At 33.5% G+C, this 19,464-nt stretch overlaps 1 protein-coding gene across 1 annotated transcript in view; it reads right to left on the bottom strand.

Annotated features, from left to right (window-relative positions):
- Positions 1–18,861, bottom strand: part of FRK (fyn related Src family tyrosine kinase) — a 120,232-nt gene extending 101,371 nt beyond the window's left edge. Inside the window, exon 1 of the mRNA XM_074310053.1 lies at positions 17,951–18,861. Within this exon, the coding sequence (XP_074166154.1) occupies positions 17,951–18,324 (374 nt within the window). The 5' untranslated portion in view covers positions 18,325–18,861. The remainder of the gene's footprint in view (positions 1–17,950) is intronic.
- Positions 18,862–19,464: the final 603 nt, after the last annotated feature.

The raw sequence follows: 19,464 nt of genomic DNA, 5'->3' as shown, positions 1-19,464 counted from the left end.
TCCCTACTCACCATCTCTTCACCCTGTCCTTTCACCTATGACTTCAGTTATTTAGGAACAAGTAGTGTGCAAAGCACTTAATTCTTGTTTGGGTAATACAAAATTGAGATAAGAATTGGGTCTCATTCCTAATGGAGAAGCAAGAGAACAGAGGTAAATAGCTATGACCCACATAATATGTTAAGTGTATCAGTGAGGATGGTGCCATCAAGGAAAAGCTCATAGTAAAAGTGGATTTTGAACAAGCTTTAAATCATACAAAGGCACTCAAAAGGCAAAGGGGGGGAAGGAAGGCCTTCTCAATTAGAAGAATCAACCTGAGCAAAGGAAATACAGATGATAAAGCACATGGCATGCTTGAAGAACAGAGTAATTTAAATGGAGTTTAAAGTGTGGAGGGGTATAATCTGAAATACAGTTGCTATGGATGACCTTGAAGACCAGGGAAAGGACTCTGAACTTTGTTCAGAAAACAATGGTGATTCACTAAAGAAGGCAATTCACTAATCTCTATTAATTACAAACTCACACATATTCTTCATGATTTATAATCAGTTTATTTCCTTGCAACTTGTTACCTCTCATATATTCAGTTTAACTCCTTACCTACTATAGCTAATTTTCCATCATTTTTTCTTAGATATCATTCTTCCCTTTTCTCACAAAACTTTCTCATTCTCTGAAGCTAATCCTAAACTGATCCCTTCTCTAATTTTTCCTAATTGTTCATATTTAAACTTTTTGTGGATTCTTCTCTTAATTTTTTAAATGTATTTGTTAATTTAAACAATACAGAAATAACAATTAATTTCTTTTTTCTTTTTCATTTTGTTTTTTTTCTTATTTCACATTTAAGTTTTAAGTAAATAAATCCATTTTTAAAATTTAAATGCAAAATAAGAAAAAGAAAAGCAGAAAAAATCATCATGTGCCCAGCAAAATATGAAAGAGGATTCAAAATATTAACAATAAATTTGCATTTCTAGAAAGCATATAAAAGACATTATGTCCATAACTGTCCATCTTTTCTTTGCTTCCTTGTGGGTTTTCTTTTGTTCTCTGCTGTATATTCTTTTTAATTCTCATTAAAGTGTCTATCCATCTGTCTCCTTAGGAAGATAATATAATGAAAAGGAAGCATTATTAGGAACCTGAAAGTCTATGTTCAAATCTTGCTCTAATTATTTACCATCTATATGACTTCAAGTGTCTAGGCCTCAGTGTCCTGATTTATAAAATGAAGAGTTTGAATTAGATGGACTATAAGGTCTTTTCCAAATATAAATTTTTATTTTTTCCTAGTTGTTTACCATCTACATGCCAACTTGGAGGAGTCTGTGGATGTACTGGAATAATGAACTATCCCACAAAATCTAGAAATGACTAAAGATATTAATGATTGCCAACCAAAGAGGTCTGAAATGGATCAGGTCAAAACTACCCCTAGAGGATCAATGATAGGAACAGGTCTGTAAGTGGTCACTGCACCTACGCAAGGTAAAGAAATCCAAACTCAAAGGAATTAAATGAGTAATAAGCATTTCTCATATGAAAATGAAAGGATAAAGTTAAGACAATATCTTGAATGCCCTAAGCAAGATTTGAAAAGAGTGTCTTGGTGAGTTTATTTTTCATTGGAGGCCTCATGTTCTATTAACATGATAACTACTACAATATAAACATACTGTGGAGGAAGGAATTTTCTAGAATTTAAACTATATAAATATACAAAAAAGCCATTTTAAAAAGTGTATTCCATTGCATTTCATGATATTCTATGTGGCTATTTATCTCATATACCCCTAGAATTAATACAGAAATTATTTGTATGTATTCCTGGAAATCTCCTGAAAACCCAAAGGTTCCCAAGGAAGCATAAAAGTCAATAAGTTGAGGGAAACAGGGAGTAAGTGTGATATATTTAAGGAGGTAAAGGGGTAAAGCTTAAATCAAGAGGTTAACAGATCAAGAAGAGTAAGTCATAGAATCAGAATAGTAATTTAGAGTTAAAAAGGGCATGAAATATTCTAGTCCAACAACTATTTTTTACAGATGAGAAAAAATGAATTGTGAAGAAGTCAAGTGACTTAAGCCCATTCTTCAAGTGATAGAACTGGAATTCTAATTCATATTTCGTGATTTCAAATTCATCCCTCATTCCAATATATCCTCCTAGTAGAAAGGTGACACAATGGTGATAGGGTACAGACAATGATGAGGAACCTTTGGGTAAACTAAGAGCTAAAAGTATAGGATTCAGCTAGCTGTCCCCTGAAATTAAGAGGAAGATCTCTATTAATCTACAGAATTGCTTTCCACAAGGGAATTGACTTAAGTGATTCTAGTAGATAGCAGAGAACTATTAACAAATGGGAATAAAAGTACACCTCAGAGACATTAACAGACAACTCGTAACAGTTCTAATCAAGTAAACAATTATTTGCTTGGTAATTTTTTCTAAATCTCAATATAGAAAATAATAATTTGCATTCAGTAAAGATCCTAGCTTTCAAAGTGAATAAGTTGAAAAACATTTACTCTCAGAAGAAGTTGAAACCATCTATGGAGAGTCCTAAGATTTAAATTAAGGTATTAAAAACTGCCAGTTGGGAACTGATTCTATAAAATGAATTTTATAGATTGCACTTTGTTTTGCTGTCACTTTAAAAGCTCAGGCTGATAATTCTTTTACTTCAGACTGGTAATTACCATGCTTTGGGAAGCTTCCATGTGATTTTTAAAAGTGACATACATAAAGCATTTTAAATGCATTTTAGAATTTGCACCTGGATATGAGATTCCAGTCCCATTTTGCTTTACAAGGAAAATGCTGGGATTGTTCTGTGCTATAGCTTTCAACAAATTCAACAAATATTTATTAAACATCTGCTAGGTGCAGCATTCTAGATGAAGTGCTGAGGTTAAAATAAAGTTAAGATAAAGTTTGGCTAAGATAAAAAGATACACAATCCCTTACTCTTTTACAAGCTGGAAGTCCACAGGGGCAAAATATTGCACATATTCTTATACAGTTTTGATCAGATTTGCTTAGTTTCTTCCTCTTTTTACTTTCTTTTAAAAAAACCTTACATTGTAGGGTAATCTGGAATGAGAAAGGGAGAGAAATATGGAGGAAATTTAAGGCAATGTAATAACAAACAAATTGCTGGTGATATCAGCAATTTTTTAAAGACAAAATCTTCCAACCAAACCTTCATTATTTTCTTAAGGTGTGGGAGATAGCTCAGAACAGTTTTCTGGGTACCTGCCAATTGCTACAATGTTTACCTGTCTAACTAAACATCAAGATGGTCCTAAGTTTGCAAATGCACTCAATGGCTGCAATTTGGAACAACTCTCCTATCTAGCCCTGCATATCAGGCCATGAATGAAAGGATTAAAAGGTAGAAGGTGACTCTCTCACTGGTGCTTTAAAAAGCTAAACTAAAACTAAAGTTTACTGGCAAACAATCAGCCACTGACCTCCCAAACAACCCATGGGTTAAAAAGGTGAAATAGGCCTTCTGATCTGACAAGCATAATTATGCTTTTTTGGAGTTTCTCTTCCTCATTTTTAGCAGTTCATCATATCCATTTTAATCAGTTTCTAAGCACATTTAATGGTGTGCTGCCCTGACAACATTATCTCAGTATACAAGATGTAATCAGTGACATGGTAAATGACCCCATAACAATTAGATAATATTCATATTTTACAACTTGTCACCAAACTACCTTTCTTATGTATTATTGCTCCTCACATATTTTTTCATACAGCCTACTTCTTCCTTACAAACAATACTCTTATCTCACAACCCTATCCCTTTGTTAAAATTGTTCTTCACGCCTGGAATACATTCTTTACTATCTCTACCTCTTAGAATCTCATTCCCTTCAACTCTTCTTTAAACCTTTCCTAATACCTCCCCAGTTATTTATGATTTCCTTTGTGCCCATTACCTTATATTCATTTCTATATGTTTTAGATATATTTATATATGTATGTATATATATACAGATATATGTATGTGTACACATATGGATATATATGTGGGTTGGTGGATAGAGATAGATAGACAGACAGACACACAGACAGATAGACAGGTCTATCTTGAATGCAAGAATTATTTTATATTTGTCTTTGTTATATCCAGCCTAGGACAATAAGCAGCATAGAATGGGTTTTTAATGTTTGTTAATTACCTTATCAATTGATCATCATGAAATCCCACTTTTAAAAAAGTTGTCATCCTTTCCAGTTACATTTTTTGAGGCAATCAGCATTGTGACTTGCCCAGCATCTCACAGATACTGTGTCTGAATTTGAATTTGAACTCAGGTCCTCTGACTCCAGAACCTGAATTTTATCCAGTGTGTTACCAAATAAAATATAATGCTTAAAACTGAAAAGGGAGAAGGGAAAAAAATTTCTCCACATCAAGTACCCAAACCACTCAGAAAAATATGAGTATATCCAAAGAAAAGTAAAAGAAAAGACCAGTAATTCATAGGAGATAATAGTTCACAAAGCAAGCAAACAATAAACCTCCAGCCTCAGATATTTGGGCACAAAAAGAAAAAATAATGAAGAGAATGGGTCAGAAGTATTATATCACAGCTAAAATAAAAGTAAATACAATCTTGACCTGTGTTGAGAAGCTCACACTTCCAAGAATAAAGGAGGTGCTAGTTTCTCTGCACTCAGATCAAATTTGGAGCACTGTTTTCAATTTTGATCATTACAGTATTTAGAAAGAACATTGACAAGGTAGAGATGGTTCAGAGAAAGGAAAATGTTTACCCTTCCAGAAGGTCCTTTGAAGTCAAAAGGCCTAGATTTAAATTCTACTTCAGACACTCAATAGTTTGTGACTCTGGGTATCCTCTCTGTGCTTCAGTTTTCCTCAGCTGTAAAATGAGGGAGTCAAACTTGATGATCCTTAAGGTCCCTTCCAGGTCTAACTTTAAGATTGTACAAATCCATATCATATGAGGATCAAGTGAAGAATGAAGATGTATAGCAGAAAGAAGAAAAGTCTCAGGGGGAGATATGAGAGATGTATTCAGGTTTTTTGCAGTGCTATCATAAGAACAGAGGCTCTGTTTGACCCTTAAAAAAAGCCCCATAACAGGAAAGATGGATAAAAACTGCAAAGAGATATATTTAGACTGTTTTCTGAAAAACTTAATTATGATTTATATCTATCTGTAAATGAAATGGGGCTTCCACCACATGTGATCTCCTTCACTGGAGGTCTCAGAGGAAAGATTGGAGGTGCCATTTGCTGGATATCTTATAAAATGTGATCTTCCCAACAAGATATAAATTCTGTCTTGCTTTTAGTCTTGTATCCTTAGTACCTAGCATGGTGCATGGTACAGAAAAAGCACTTAACATTTGCTTATTCATGGAATGATTGATGGGGGACATTTTTGAATATGAAATCTTTAGATGTTTGGTTTCAGCTGCAAAATTCTGTGATTTTTTTTCCATGAGCCAGGAAAATTTGACCTTAAAGAAAATAATGAAACTTGATGGGTGGGAATCATGACCGAAAATCATTTTAATGGACTAAAAACTCAGTATGAATCAATATTGTTGCTTGGAAGACAAAAAAAAAAAAAATAATACAATCCTAGAACATGTCAAAAAAGGCATTGTGTCTAAAATAAGAAAGGAGATAATCCTGCCCTGGCCAGACCACACTAGTATTATGGCATTTTAGAAAAATGTTAGAAAGCTTTATTGTTGTTGTTTAATTATTTTTAATTCTTGTCCAAGTTTCTGTGAGTCCATTTGGGATTTTCTGGACAAGAAGAGTGGAAAGGTTTGCCATTACCTTCTCCAGCTCATTTTACAGATGAGAAACTGAGACCAAAAGGGTTAAGTGACTTGACTTGTCTGCAGTCCCATAGCTAGTAAATATCTGAGGCCAGATTTGAAATCAGGAAGAGCAGTCTTCCTGAATCCTAGCCTAGGTATTCACTGTGCCACCAAGCTGCCCTCAAGCATATAGTACACTGATAAGTACAATGATCTACCACAACTCAAAAGGACTTATGACATAAAATGTGTTATCTACCTCCAGGAAGAGAGCTGATGGACTCAGTATTAAGAAATTATTTTTCCTTTTTTCATTTTCTTGCTTTTTAAAAATGTCATCTTCTCAATATATGGGAGAGAGAATTTAGAATTAAAAATTAAAAATAAATTTTATTTCAAAACAAGAAGCATTACTATTCAAGGAAGAGCTGAATTAGATCAATGGTTCTGAAAAGTGCCGCACCCCAGGATTTCCCCATTTCCTTTCAGGAGGTCCAAAAGATCAAAATTATTTTCAAAATAATACTATGACACACTTTGTTTATTAAAATCTCTTTGCTTTTCCAACTGTATACCTGTGTGAGGCCAGATGTTTTGGGTTTGTTTTTCAACCAAAACAACATATTGTAACAGCCTAAATAGAGAAGCAGTTATTAGAATTCAGTTTTTTTATATTAAGGCACTCATTAAAAAGATTTGCAAAACTGTGAAAAATAATACCATTCTTTTTGCTAAGTTTTTTCTTGGAAATATAGTTATCTTCCATCAAAATATATTTTTTATGTTAACATGTAATAGGTTTATTATTATTTAAATGAACTAATATTTCAAAATTTATCCATTATGATTTCTAATATAACTAAATATCAATAAATAAAACTCACATAAACAAAAGCTCTTGGGGTCCTTAATAATTTTAATAGTATAAAGGAGTGGAGAACAAATATATAATATAGACATATGCAAGTATTTATGAAAGTAAGCATATATATGCATATGTATATATTGCAAGAATGACAAAAATTAGAATTTGATATAAAGACCTGCATCTTCTTTTGTTCTTCAAATTGGTGAATTGTCTCTTCTGGGACATTTTAAGATGTACTCACTTTTAATCAAAATAATACTTATCCCTTCTCAATTATTACAATACCAATTAATTTGGTCAGTTCTGTTGCATAACAGATCCGTTCAGACAAACCAACCTGACATCAGTAAAAATTAAGGGAGGAAAGGATGAACTTAGTCATATTGAGCCTCTTTGGGTTACATACCTTTAAATAATTTGCATGACTAGTTTTCACTATTCAATTGTCAATTTGGGTCATGTTGACATTTTTAAAAACAACCTTCATGTAGAAAGGAAAATAAAACTCAGACCATTATCTGACAATCAGGAGATTCATTGGCTGAATCAACTACTTTGACAAAGTATATAACCTTCTTATAAATTAATCTGTTCTTATGCTCTATTTTGGTTGATTTTGAAGGAAAGTGATTTCCCCTTCTTTGCTCACTTTTGATGATCACTTGACAGAAAGAAATTGATCAATACTGTAGCCCTTGCTGGAGAGAATATGCTACACTGTAATTTAACCATTATCAGTAATACCTAAAAACTTATATATAAATATATATATATATATATAAATATAAATATATAAAGTTTTTATATATAAAAACTTGTTCCTGGAATGGGTTAAAAATGATCACGTGTAATTACTTTGTATTACATGGTTTCATTTCAGGTTGTGTGTTGGGATGGTTCATGATTTGAGATATAGACAATCAAATTTTAAACAATTATTAAACTACCTTTAATTAAACTCTGAACTTTTGCATCTGTATCTTTTAAATAAGTTTCAAATAGCCCCTCCACTCATCATTTTTATAACTTGTCATTATTTTAATAAAACTTAATTTCAGTGCTCTTATCCATTAGGCAGTTAATTATAATTATTGCTTAATAAATGATGACAACAAGTCTTAACAGTAATTTCACTTTACTAAATTTAATGTCAAAAGCTGAGAGATACAGGGTACAAAAGCTATATGGTTCTATCACTATGGCATAATTCATTGTGAGGACAGGCTTTTTTGATAAGATCATTCTTTCAGAATCACTTCAGGCATTTGTAACAATTATCACTTTCATTTCAGGCTAAATAACACATAGTAATAATAAGCAGTACATGTTTATAGTAATATTTCATTGTTCTTTAAGTAATTTAAATAATAAATATAAGTAGTTAATGTCCTGGAATCTAGATGTTTTCAGCTGATTTGCATTTTTCTTTTAGTCTACAAATTCAAATTCTTGGATTTAGTCCACAAGAATTTAAATTATATTCAGAAAAAAAATATTTAAAAAGTATTTTCATTTAGCATTGAGCTATTTTATGAATGTGATCCTCCCATATTTTAAAGGCTTATTTGGTCTTTGGTTTTGCTTTGAATTTAGATTCACTTAGTATTCTTTGAAAACTAGTACAAAGGTCAGGTCTAAAGAGATATGAATCCATAACAAATATGTCAGTAACAACCAGAGGTAATTTCTTAGTGATCTCAAGTTGTTTACAAGGTGATAAAATCTGATTTGAAATAACTTATCTTATTTACCCCCAATGTCCTGACTCCTATGTTTACAACTCCACTCTTTTAATGAGAATCACTCTAAGTCCAAAAGTACTTTGGGGAAATTGAATATATTGAGAAAGGAATGTACTGATAACATCAATGAAAAAAGCTAGACACATTGGGCATGGCTACTTCCTGATGAATATTAAATTCACAAATGGTGGGAAGAATTATCAACTAATGAAACCTCAATGCTACTCTTTATTTTGTTTACTTTTTAAATCCAAATATAACACTGGTTTTAAAAGGAACTTCATTCAGGATCAGTGACTACCCTTGTTTCAGGACTTAAATTAGATGAATTCCTAGAGCCTATATCTTTTGTTTTGTTTTTAGTTGAAATAGAAAATATATACTGGATTTTTCTGGCTATCATAAATAGGAAATTTGGGAAAATTGTGTACACTGTGAAAAAAAATATAGTTCTAAGACATTTGTTTTTTCACAAAATCCAATATTGAAAGGGTAAATGGAAGTATAGTTTAAAAATTATATAAATAAATCATAGTAAGAGTCTGAACCATAAACGTGTACAGGTGAAAAATCTTTATTTTTAACTCTGATTTAGGATTTATCAGTATTTAGCTTAAAACATAACTAGAATAGAAGGAAAAATGAAAAAACGAAGGACAGAAAAACTGCTAAAAAAACAGAAAACCTTCCCACAATTTGACTTCTCCCACTACATTCCCAACAAAAGACACAAAGAAGTCTTGGTTCCTAAGTAAAAGTAGCTTATCTTTTTTCTCTCTTTAGATACAGAAGTGAATGAGCTCTGAAGCTCAGACAATGAGCTTTAATTGGACTCCTTTACTTCAGAAGATGAATTCTTTGCTCTAAGTATAAAATGCAAAAATATAAGGTAAATGAGGAAATGAGTGACTTCTTTATGTATAAAAAACCAAACCTACTCTCATTTCCTTGTTTTGATGTCTGGAAGACATTCACTAGGTATAATTCTGAACACAGAGTGGGCACGTAATATGTTCTTTTTTATTGATTTAAAAGTAAGAACATATGCAAATCAAATGTTGTTCATGACTCAGAGGAGTTAAGCTCATAAAATAATCTCATAAAGCTCATAAAAATAATCAAATACAAAGTTTACTGTAGGATAATTCTTGACACTGGAATTTTTATGGCATCTAAATGTATGTCTTGGAATAAATAGGTAGAACCTGAAGATATCTTATCTTCAGGTAAGCAAGTGTGTTTCATAAGAGCATTAATGAGATTCCACAGAAAGTGAACAGACAAAATAGGTTGACTGGATTATGAGGACAGTCAATTAACAAGCATTTAGTGAGCTCCTCAGGCACCAGACTAAACCCTGAGGATACAAAGAACAAAAAGGGGGAAAAGTTCCTTCCTTCCAGGAGTTATAATCTATTTGGGTCAACTCCAAGTACAGATCTCCATGGCTTCTGCAATGAATGGTAAGGCAAATATTGATACCATCACAATCATAGGCACCCAAAACCTAGGCACTGGACTCAACAAGCTTTTTATTTCTGTTATGATTCTCCTTCTATCATATAGATACATATAGATTCAATCTCAATATCTGTATAAAAAGGGATATGACTTGACAATAGATTACTTGATTTTTTTTTCTAATTTCTCAGCCAAGAAGTGCTCTGCTTATATGACACTATTAATGTTCATATTGATTTATGACAGGCTAGCTGTTACTTGAATTTGCTTTTAATAAAAGCAAAAGACTAAAGATCATTATTCTTGGTTCTTGATTTGTAATTACTGGGTCCTATTACTAGATTTGTAACCTTTGACCACACCCTAACAATACTAAGAATGAAAGTTTGATGTATATTGCCTAGCCAAATCTTGGCAATGAACCTTTCAGATTTGATGAAACTAGAAGATAGAGTGGGGAAAGTCAGGATGGGCTAAGAGTGCTGAGGATGGGAAAAGGGGGGATTATTTTATAAAGTTAAAAAAAATGAAGCAATAAATCTAAATTTAAGCAATAAGCAATACTATACTTGAAAGAGGAAGAATAATAATTAAAAACTCCATACATGTATTTTTTTCAAGCATGGAATAGTAAATGGATAACTGCTCCTGATATATGCTAAATAAATTTATCCTTATCCTCATTATTATTATTATTATTCACAAAAGTGGTATATAATATTTTATAATTTACAGAATGTTTTCTTCATGACAAGCTTATGAAGTGGATAGTACAAATGTTAATATATTGTTCTATAGATGAGGAACCAAGGTCACACAACCAACAAACTATAGAATCACTATATGAATCCAAATCTTCTGACTTCAAATCTATTTTGTTAGATTTTTTGATGAGAGTTGTTCAGAAAAAGAAAAGTAGTTTAAAGGGACTGGAAAGATTCATAAAATTGGTATAAATTTATAAGTCAAAATTTATATTCATGATTCTTCTATTGTAACCCTGGACTCAACCTCATATGCATAACTCTAACCTCATATGTGGGAATTTGGGAGAGGCTAGATACTTATGGTCTTCTAGCTTCCAGCTTTGAGAGTAGATACTCAAAAGTAACAGTCTATTTTCAGGAAAGATTTCTAGAGGGAGGGAAAAAGTTGGAAAGAAGACAATATGTAGAAGAATCAGAACCTCTAGAAAGGTTTTCTTTCCAAAGTCTCTCTCTCCCTCCAGGGACCACTTCCTGAAGTCAATTTTCCAAATTGAAAGCCAAAAGAAAAAAAAAAAAAAAAATATATATATATATATATATATATATATATGTAAAAAATATATATGTATATATATATATATGTATATATACCTTTCTTTTTAGTTCTTACCAACTTATTCCTGATTATACAAATAGAAAGCATAATCATTCTCTACCAATAGGAGAGTTATATGCAAAAGAGTTTGAGCCCCAGATTATACTGTTAATTTAAAAGAAGCTAAAACCTTGAACAATCACTAAAAAGCATTATTTGCTCAAAAATAGACATAATGGCCAAGAAAAAAAAATAATTTTGATGCAAGATGAATAAAACTGAAAGTAAGTTACTTTTAAAATGATCTCTCCATCTTTACAGTCACCCATTTTTGACTTTACAATTATCCTTGACTTTTCACTCTTTCTCACTTCACTTAACTAAATCATTGTCAGGCCTTATCCATACATCTCCTTCTCTCCATTCACATACCCAGCACTCCAGTTCAAACTCTCACGACCTCTTGTCTTTTTTTAATTGTTAATTGTTGTTTAATTGTTGAATCTGCTTTTAAAATAATATTTTATTTTTCCCCAATAACATTTTAAAATATTTTTATTATTTGTTTTTTTTTTAAGTTTTCAACTTTAAATTTCATCTCTCCTTTTCACCTCCTATCCCTGAAATGGTAAGCAATCTGATATAGGATATATATGCACAATCAAGTATAACATTTCCATATTAGTTACTTTATACAAAAAATTTCAAACAAAATGAAGGAAGGAAGGAAGGAAGGAGAGAGAGGAAGAGACAGGGTGGAGGGGAAGGGTGAAAATAATCTTTCAGTATGTATTCCAACATCAGTTTCTTTTATCAGACACTTAGCATTTTTTCATCTTGAACCCTTTGAGATCATCTTAGATCACTATATTTCTGAGAATAGTTAAATGATTCACAGTTGTTCATTATACAAAATTGTTGTCACTGTATACAATGTTCTACTAGTTCTTCTCATTTCACGTTGTATTAGTTCATGTAAGTCCACTTCCCTACACTTTTACAATAATTCCCTAACTGATCTCCCTTCATCCAGTTTCTCTATAATATTGTCAGTGATATTTCCATAGCATTCAAGAAGCTTCATTAGCTTCTTAATGCCTCTAGGATCAAATACAAACTTCTCTATTTAGCATTTACAACTTTTATAATCTATCTTCAAGCTATATTTCAGTCTTTATAATACATTATTCTCTTTCATTCCCTTTTTAAGTCAACCAAATTATCCTTCTTGCTGTTCCTCACATAGAATCTTTCATCTTTATTCATTTGTACAAGTTATCCCTCAGAATAATTTGTTCCCTTTCTACCACTCCTGAAATTCCCTAGCTTCATTCTAAGTTCAACTGTAAGCTATTACTGCCTTACCTCCAAAATTAGCTCATACTTGCTTTTGTAAATTTTATTTGTAAAATTAATGTTCTTCCATCTATGCATACTGTATCCAACAACAGAAGGTATATCTAGAATTTTATGCTCCTTAAGAACAAGAACTATTTGATTTTTTATTTATGTGTGTCCTTAAATCCAAAATGAATGGCACATTGTAATTTAATACATGGTAACATGCTAATGACTAATGAAACAGGTGCTATTCTTTAGTCAAATTTGACAAATATATACCCAATAGCAACATAGGAAGGAATTACAGTAAATGTATGAAAATAAAGTAAGATGAAATTGATGAACATAAAATGTATATTTGTTAGCTTAGCAAAAGTACCATCTCACATTCCAGAAACACTTCAAAGGTATTACATCTGAATCCTCTACACTAGAAAGTTTAGCAGGATTATTAGTGATATTACAGATTGTGTCATTGAAAATATGTATTTTAATCCTCCAATTGAAATAGTCTTAGCCAAAGAAATGGTACTAATCTCCTTGTATTCTATTAAACTGAAAATGAACATTTCACACACATAGAAAAGGATTAGTATCTTGGTGACATTTTGGTGATTTTCTGTTAAAACAACCTTAACCAAGGAAAAGTGACATATAAAAACAAAATAAAATAAATGAGAAAGTTGAGGGGAATAAAATACTACAAGAATTTTTGGAGTCTGTTATGTAGGAAAGAAGGAAATTCAAAATATCTTTAATCCCAAAATACAAAGAAATTTAAAATGAGTTGTTGAAATTATGCCAGCCATTATCATAAATGTCTTTAGTACAATGTTTGTTTAAGAAATGTGTTTAATTTATAATTTCTTAGTTATCAATTTTAAATGATATAAAATAATTTCCTTTTTTAATTAAAAAAGAGTGGCCCTATTAGGACTCAATGTTCATTCACTTGAAGAGTCAAAAGTTGTTTTGGTCATTATCCCATGTAAGTTAATATTAGCAATAATCTGAATTTAGTGTCTTTTATCAGTATTAACTTTCTCCAGATCACTATGAGATACCTCAAATTTAAATCTTATAAAAATAAATATTAAAATGAGTGGTTGATTAGTTTCTTAGTCAGTCATGAATGACTTTTGGGAAACCTAAAGGCTAACAAAATAAAATTATATCAGCTCAAAACTAAAAGAATTTCTATGATATGGAGCCTTTTATGGAAAATAAAATATTCTTAATTTAGTACTTATGAGAAAGCTAATCTGAGTTCATGCTCAAAGATGAAGACAGTATGTTAGAAGAAAACAAGTAGCTCATGTAAAACAAAAACAACCAAAAAACCCAATCATTTTATATTTTTTTAAGTTGTTAGTTACCAATAGGTTTTCAGGAAAAATCCTAAAGGGAGCATACTTGAACAATCCAGACTAGTGATCAAAAGGCATGGGAATTTTATCAAGAATTAGTTCAGAGAGGAAAGGTCAATAGCGATAGACAGATGGAAAATAAACTTTCTGGACTACAGAGGCCTCCTGAGAATCAAAAAATAACTACAGATGCATTCATATCCTCAATTTCATTTTTTAGTTGCAAATAGAGTCTGAATCACCAGGCTAAAAGTCATTCCTACTGGGTATTTTACCTTACATATTATTACTCTTTCTGGATTGAATCTTGTTTCCATCACCTGATTCCATTAACATTTGTCTTTGAGTTTTACTGCACTTAAAAGGAGAAGTGGAGGTGTATGTGGTATTCAGGGAGGACTAGCACCTCTGGTGTGAGGGCTTGCTTTATCCTTTTCAGAATTGTTCATCTACCTTTGGTGTCTACTTGTCTCTTAACTTTCCCCCGGGGTTCTAAGAAACTGTAGCATGTGTAGCAGCCACACACTGTTAAACCTTTTCATTAGATGAGTTACACCAGATTAAGGATAACCAACAGGCTTCAAGTCCATCAATGAGTTATAGGGATGTCTACCCTAAATGTGAAGATTTCCCCTGGAGAACAATTTACTCCAATAGCTCCAAAGGCAGCTGAAGCAGGTACAATGGAGAGCTTAGAGCTTGGTCAGACATCAAAGACACCATCATCTACCATATCTTAGACCATCATCAGCCCTCCAAACTTTTGTCTTGCCACTGGATTTTGATGACACATAAAGAGTGGAGCTGAAGACTTTATGTAACTCTGTGTTACTGAAATCCAATTCATCAAGACATCACAACATGATATCATTATTCCAATAAACTTGGGATGGAAAATACCATCCACATCCAGGAAGAGAACTATAATAACTGAATGTGGATCAAAGCACAGTATTTTCACCTTCTTGTTTGTTTCTATGTTTGCTTTTTCTTTCTGATGTTTTTTTTTCTTCTTTTTTTGGTCTGATTTTTCTTGCATAATATGACAAATATGGAGATATGTTTAAAAGTATTGTACATTTATCATCTATATCAGATTGCTTACTGTCTTGGAAGGGGAGAGGTACAGGAAGAAGAGAGGAAAAATTTGGAACATAAAACCTTAACCTTAAAAAATAAATAAATATCGAAAACTATCTTTGCATGTATATTGAAAAATAGAATACTATTGAGAAAATATGATGTCATTAGTCCTCTTCAAAAACAAAGCTCAAAAAAATAACTGTGGATATGTATACATATATTGTATTTAACATATACTTTAACATATTTAACATGTATTGGTCTACCTGCCACCTGGGGGAGGGGGGGTGGAGAGAATGAGGGGAAAAATTGGAACAAAAGGTTTTGCAATTGTCAGTGCTGTAAAATTCCCCATGCATATGTCTTGTAAATAAAAATCTATAATAATAAAAAAAAAAAACAAAGCAAAGCTCAAACAACACTAGATAAATGTGTGTATACCTACCCCAATTCTCCTGTGTTCTAATCCTTTATCACTAATTGCTTATTGGATATTTCAAACTGGATTTCTCAAAAGTATCTCAAATTCCCCCCATCCAAACAGAATTCATTATCTTACTCCAGAAACCTCCTTCCTAATTCAGTCAAGAGTGCCACCATCTTTCTCAATAGGTAGGCTCACAAAACACAGTTATCTCTGACTTCTTGCTGTTCCTCACCTGGCATATCCAATCATTTGCCAAACCTGGTTAATTCCACCTCCACATCTCTCATTAATGCCTTTTTTGTTTGTTCATACAGTCACCCCCTTGGTTCTTATCACATCTCACCTAGACTATTGCAATTGCTTCCTAATTGTTCTCTCCCCTCCAGTCTGTTTTACAAACAGCTGCCAGAATGATTTTCCTAAAAATAAATAAATAAATAAATAAATAAGACTGAGCATATCTTATCCTTGCTCATCAAACTCCAATGGTTCCATTTTACTCTTGGATCAAATATTATCTCCTCTCTCAAAATCTTCTCAATTCCATTTCTCAAGAACCCTAGCTTCCTTCAAATTTTTGTTAAAGTTCCACCCCCTAGGCCTTTCCTGACACTTACCAGTTCCCTCATCCATTACCTGGTATTTATTATGCATATCTTTTGAAAATACTTATATGTATCTGTCTTTGCTGATAAAACATAAGCTCCTTGAAGGTAGACATTCAATTTTGCCCTTTTCCTTTATATTCCCCAATATCTAAGGTGATGATGACTGGCTTGCTGATTAACTTCAATTCTTCCCTACACATAAATGCAGTTTCTTCCATCCTTTGTTCTAAAATCTAATAGCTGAATTTCTACTTTGAAAAATAACTAATTATATTCACTCACTTAATTTCATTTTGGTACAGAAATAAAACTAATTTAAATTATGTATTCTTAAAGATGCAAAGGACCTTAAAAATCATGTAAGTCAAATCCAAATTTAAATTAGTCAGTCAAGAAAGTGCAAGTCTCACCCTTTGCTCTTCTTTATCTTATTCCAGTTTCCCAATAGAAAGATGATGTTGCTTTCTTACTACAGCTACACAATTTTCTTCATAACATAAATAGACCCCCATGACTTCTACTAAATTGACATTTTGTATGAATCTATGTAGTTAGTGGGCCCTAAGCAATAGGCTTCAACTCATAAGCTGCTGTGAATAGAGAGCAGAGCAGCTACATTGGAAAGAATAGTGCACTGCCCTCCTTGTATTCCATTTCCCTCCCAGTGCCACTGTCTCTTTCTCTTCTAAACAAAACTCAGTGGTTTCATGGGGAGCCCCATCCAGCTTCTTTTTTCCTTTAGGGAAGTAGTGAATCTGTTTGTTGGAAACCCACTATCGTAACTAAAGGCTGGTTTTCAAAGAGGATAATAAAAGTACAGAAAAATACAATACTAAGTAACTAAGTTCCTGAAACTTTTTTTTGACTGAATCTAGTAATTTCCCCCAAAAATATGAATCCTACACACCTCCCCCAAATGTAATTTTCTACAATTGCCTGGCCTAACACTGCAGAAAGTGATTGTCAGATTTGGGATTTGTTTATTTACCCAGAAAGACTGTGAGAGATCTATTAAAATCATTGACATTGAAGCTGGGATTTATGAGGGTTCTAGGAAGTTCTAGCAACAGAATCCTGTAAGATAACATGCAAAGATCAATCCTACCTACAACTTTTAAAAGGAGGCTGGGCATGGTAGGAAGAATGTCCATAAAGGATTAATGAGAAAGACCTACTATTAAATCCTGGCCTTAATATTTAGTAGCTGTATGACCATGAATGAACAAGTCAATTGACCTCACTGAGTCTGAGTTTCTTCATCTATATAATGGAGATCATAATACGGTTGTATCATGTGTTGTAAGAATTAAATGAAATAATGTATTAAAAGTTGCTTTGCAAATCCTAAATTATTATGTAATTATTTATTAACATAATTATTATGTAATATGTAATATATTAATGGTAATGTCCTACATACAAGCATTTAAAGTTGTAAAGAACTCTAAAGGTTACCATGCAATCTTCATTTTAGAGATGAGAAGATGGAGGCCTAGAAAAGTTAATTGATTTGTCCAAAGTCATGCAGGCAGTAAGTAAGCACCAAATTTGGAACCTGGGTGCTCTGACTCCAGATCTAGCACTCTTTTCCCTGCAACAGATTGGTGCTCACATAAACTAAATAAAAGTTATTTCACAACTGAAATAAAAGCTATTTCACAACAGTCTTGGGCTATTCCTTAGTAAAAAAAAAATGAACCCCAAAATTGAACACATTTCAAAATAAATAATTGACCGGTTTCACTCTTATGATGGTTTTGCTGGGGGAGGATTGTGGCTTTCAGTTATTCCAGTCCTGCCTGCACTTCCTCATACTTTCTAAGCAGGTGATTGGGGGAAAAGGGGAGGGGGGTGAATGGAGAGAGAGAGCAGAAAAGGAGGTAGGAGAAAAGTGTGGAGAAACTAGATGAAGTTTTGTGCTACTTACGGCTCAGCCTGGATGCTCTGATCCTCAGCCACATAGTTGGAAGGAATATAACCCTGGAGTTGCTGCCCAGGGCCATCTACCCTCTTCTCCAAATGCCTGGCAAACCACCAGCCCTCGTGAGAAGAATCCAGGACCTGAAGTTTGTCTCCAGCTCGGAAGCTCAGATCTTCTGCAGTCCGAGCCTGATAATCAAACAGGGCCACAAAATAGCGGCCATGACCCCTTTCTGACTCGGGGGTCTGTCTCTGGCATGGAGGGGTGGATGAGGAGACGGCATGTGGATTTTCAATCACAACAGGTTTATCCACTTCCTGGAATAAACAGGGAAGGCAGGGCTCCAAATAAGTGCAGTATTTCAGACATAAATTCCCCATGATTTGGAACCTGTTGCCTTGCTTTTTTGTTCCCCCACTGGGGATAAGGGCCAGGGGGGAGAGATTTTCCTCCCCCTCTCAAATCTCTCTGATCCACTTTCCCTGCCCACGCCAGGCACAGTGAAAATCAACACCAGCTTTCCATGCTTGGTTAGGTTTCCCTAACACAACTTCTGGCTGGCCGGTAGAAACTTTCCCCAGAGAAACTCTGCTTTTCTGTAATAGCAGCTGCTGGCTACCCCAGTATGGGAAGCAAGAGACGGGCAATCCCTCTCTCCTCCCTGAGGGAATGGCTTTTTTCTTCTGGGTCCAGGAAGGCAATAAGATCTTAGTTAGGCAAATGCCAGCATCTGAAGAGAGTCATCTTGCTTTCATCCTAAAGAAAAGTTAAGCAGCGGGAAAGGCAACTCCAGGTAAATCTTCCTAGGTCTTCTTAGGGCCCTGGTATAGCCAGAATCTCCTCCCTAAGTTTCAAGTCGGCTTCTGGAGCTTGACCAGCCCTGACCCCCCGCAGCTTCTTCCTCTTTGCTAATGAATAACCAGCCTTCTGAGCTGGTTGCCTTTAACATCCTGAGCTATGTACAGACTGAAATAATTTCTCTTTACTTCCTGGTTTGCTTTTGTCTTCCTCCTGAAAGGGTTTCCCATTCTCTTCAGCCCTCCCTTCTCCCAGTCCTCACCAGGGAGTTGACCTGCTCGGGCTGTTCCGGCCAAAGAGTAATCTCACTTCATTCCCAGCCGTACATGATTTCTACTTCGCCACCTTGGATGCCAGTATGGAAACTCTGCTGAGTGCCATGATGTTTCTCCCCCAACCCCCACCCCACCAAAAAAAGTCAGAGACAATGGTATCTGTCACAGAGGAAAACTAGAGATTTAAAATTGATTTGACATTTATTCCTGGAGAAAAAGGCAAAATGGGAAGGAAGTACTTTAACCTCTTCTTCTTTTCAGTGTCTGAAAATAAAAATCTCCACCTGGAACAGCATAGTATCATTCTGAAACTGAAGGGCTGCTACCTCTTTCGATGAATTGTAAAATTATAAAATCATCTAGTTCAACTCAACTTCCCCATTTACAGATGTTGAAGCAGAAATATATCCATCCAGAGGTATTTTATTTCCTACCTCCAAGCATCAT

The sequence above is a fragment of the Sminthopsis crassicaudata genome, chromosome 4, assembly GCF_048593235.1.
Source record: "Sminthopsis crassicaudata isolate SCR6 chromosome 4, ASM4859323v1, whole genome shotgun sequence".
NCBI lineage: Eukaryota > Metazoa > Chordata > Mammalia > Dasyuromorphia > Dasyuridae > Sminthopsis > Sminthopsis crassicaudata.
The sequence above is the reverse complement of the archived record's forward strand: the minus strand, read 5'-3'. Positions and strand labels throughout refer to the sequence as shown.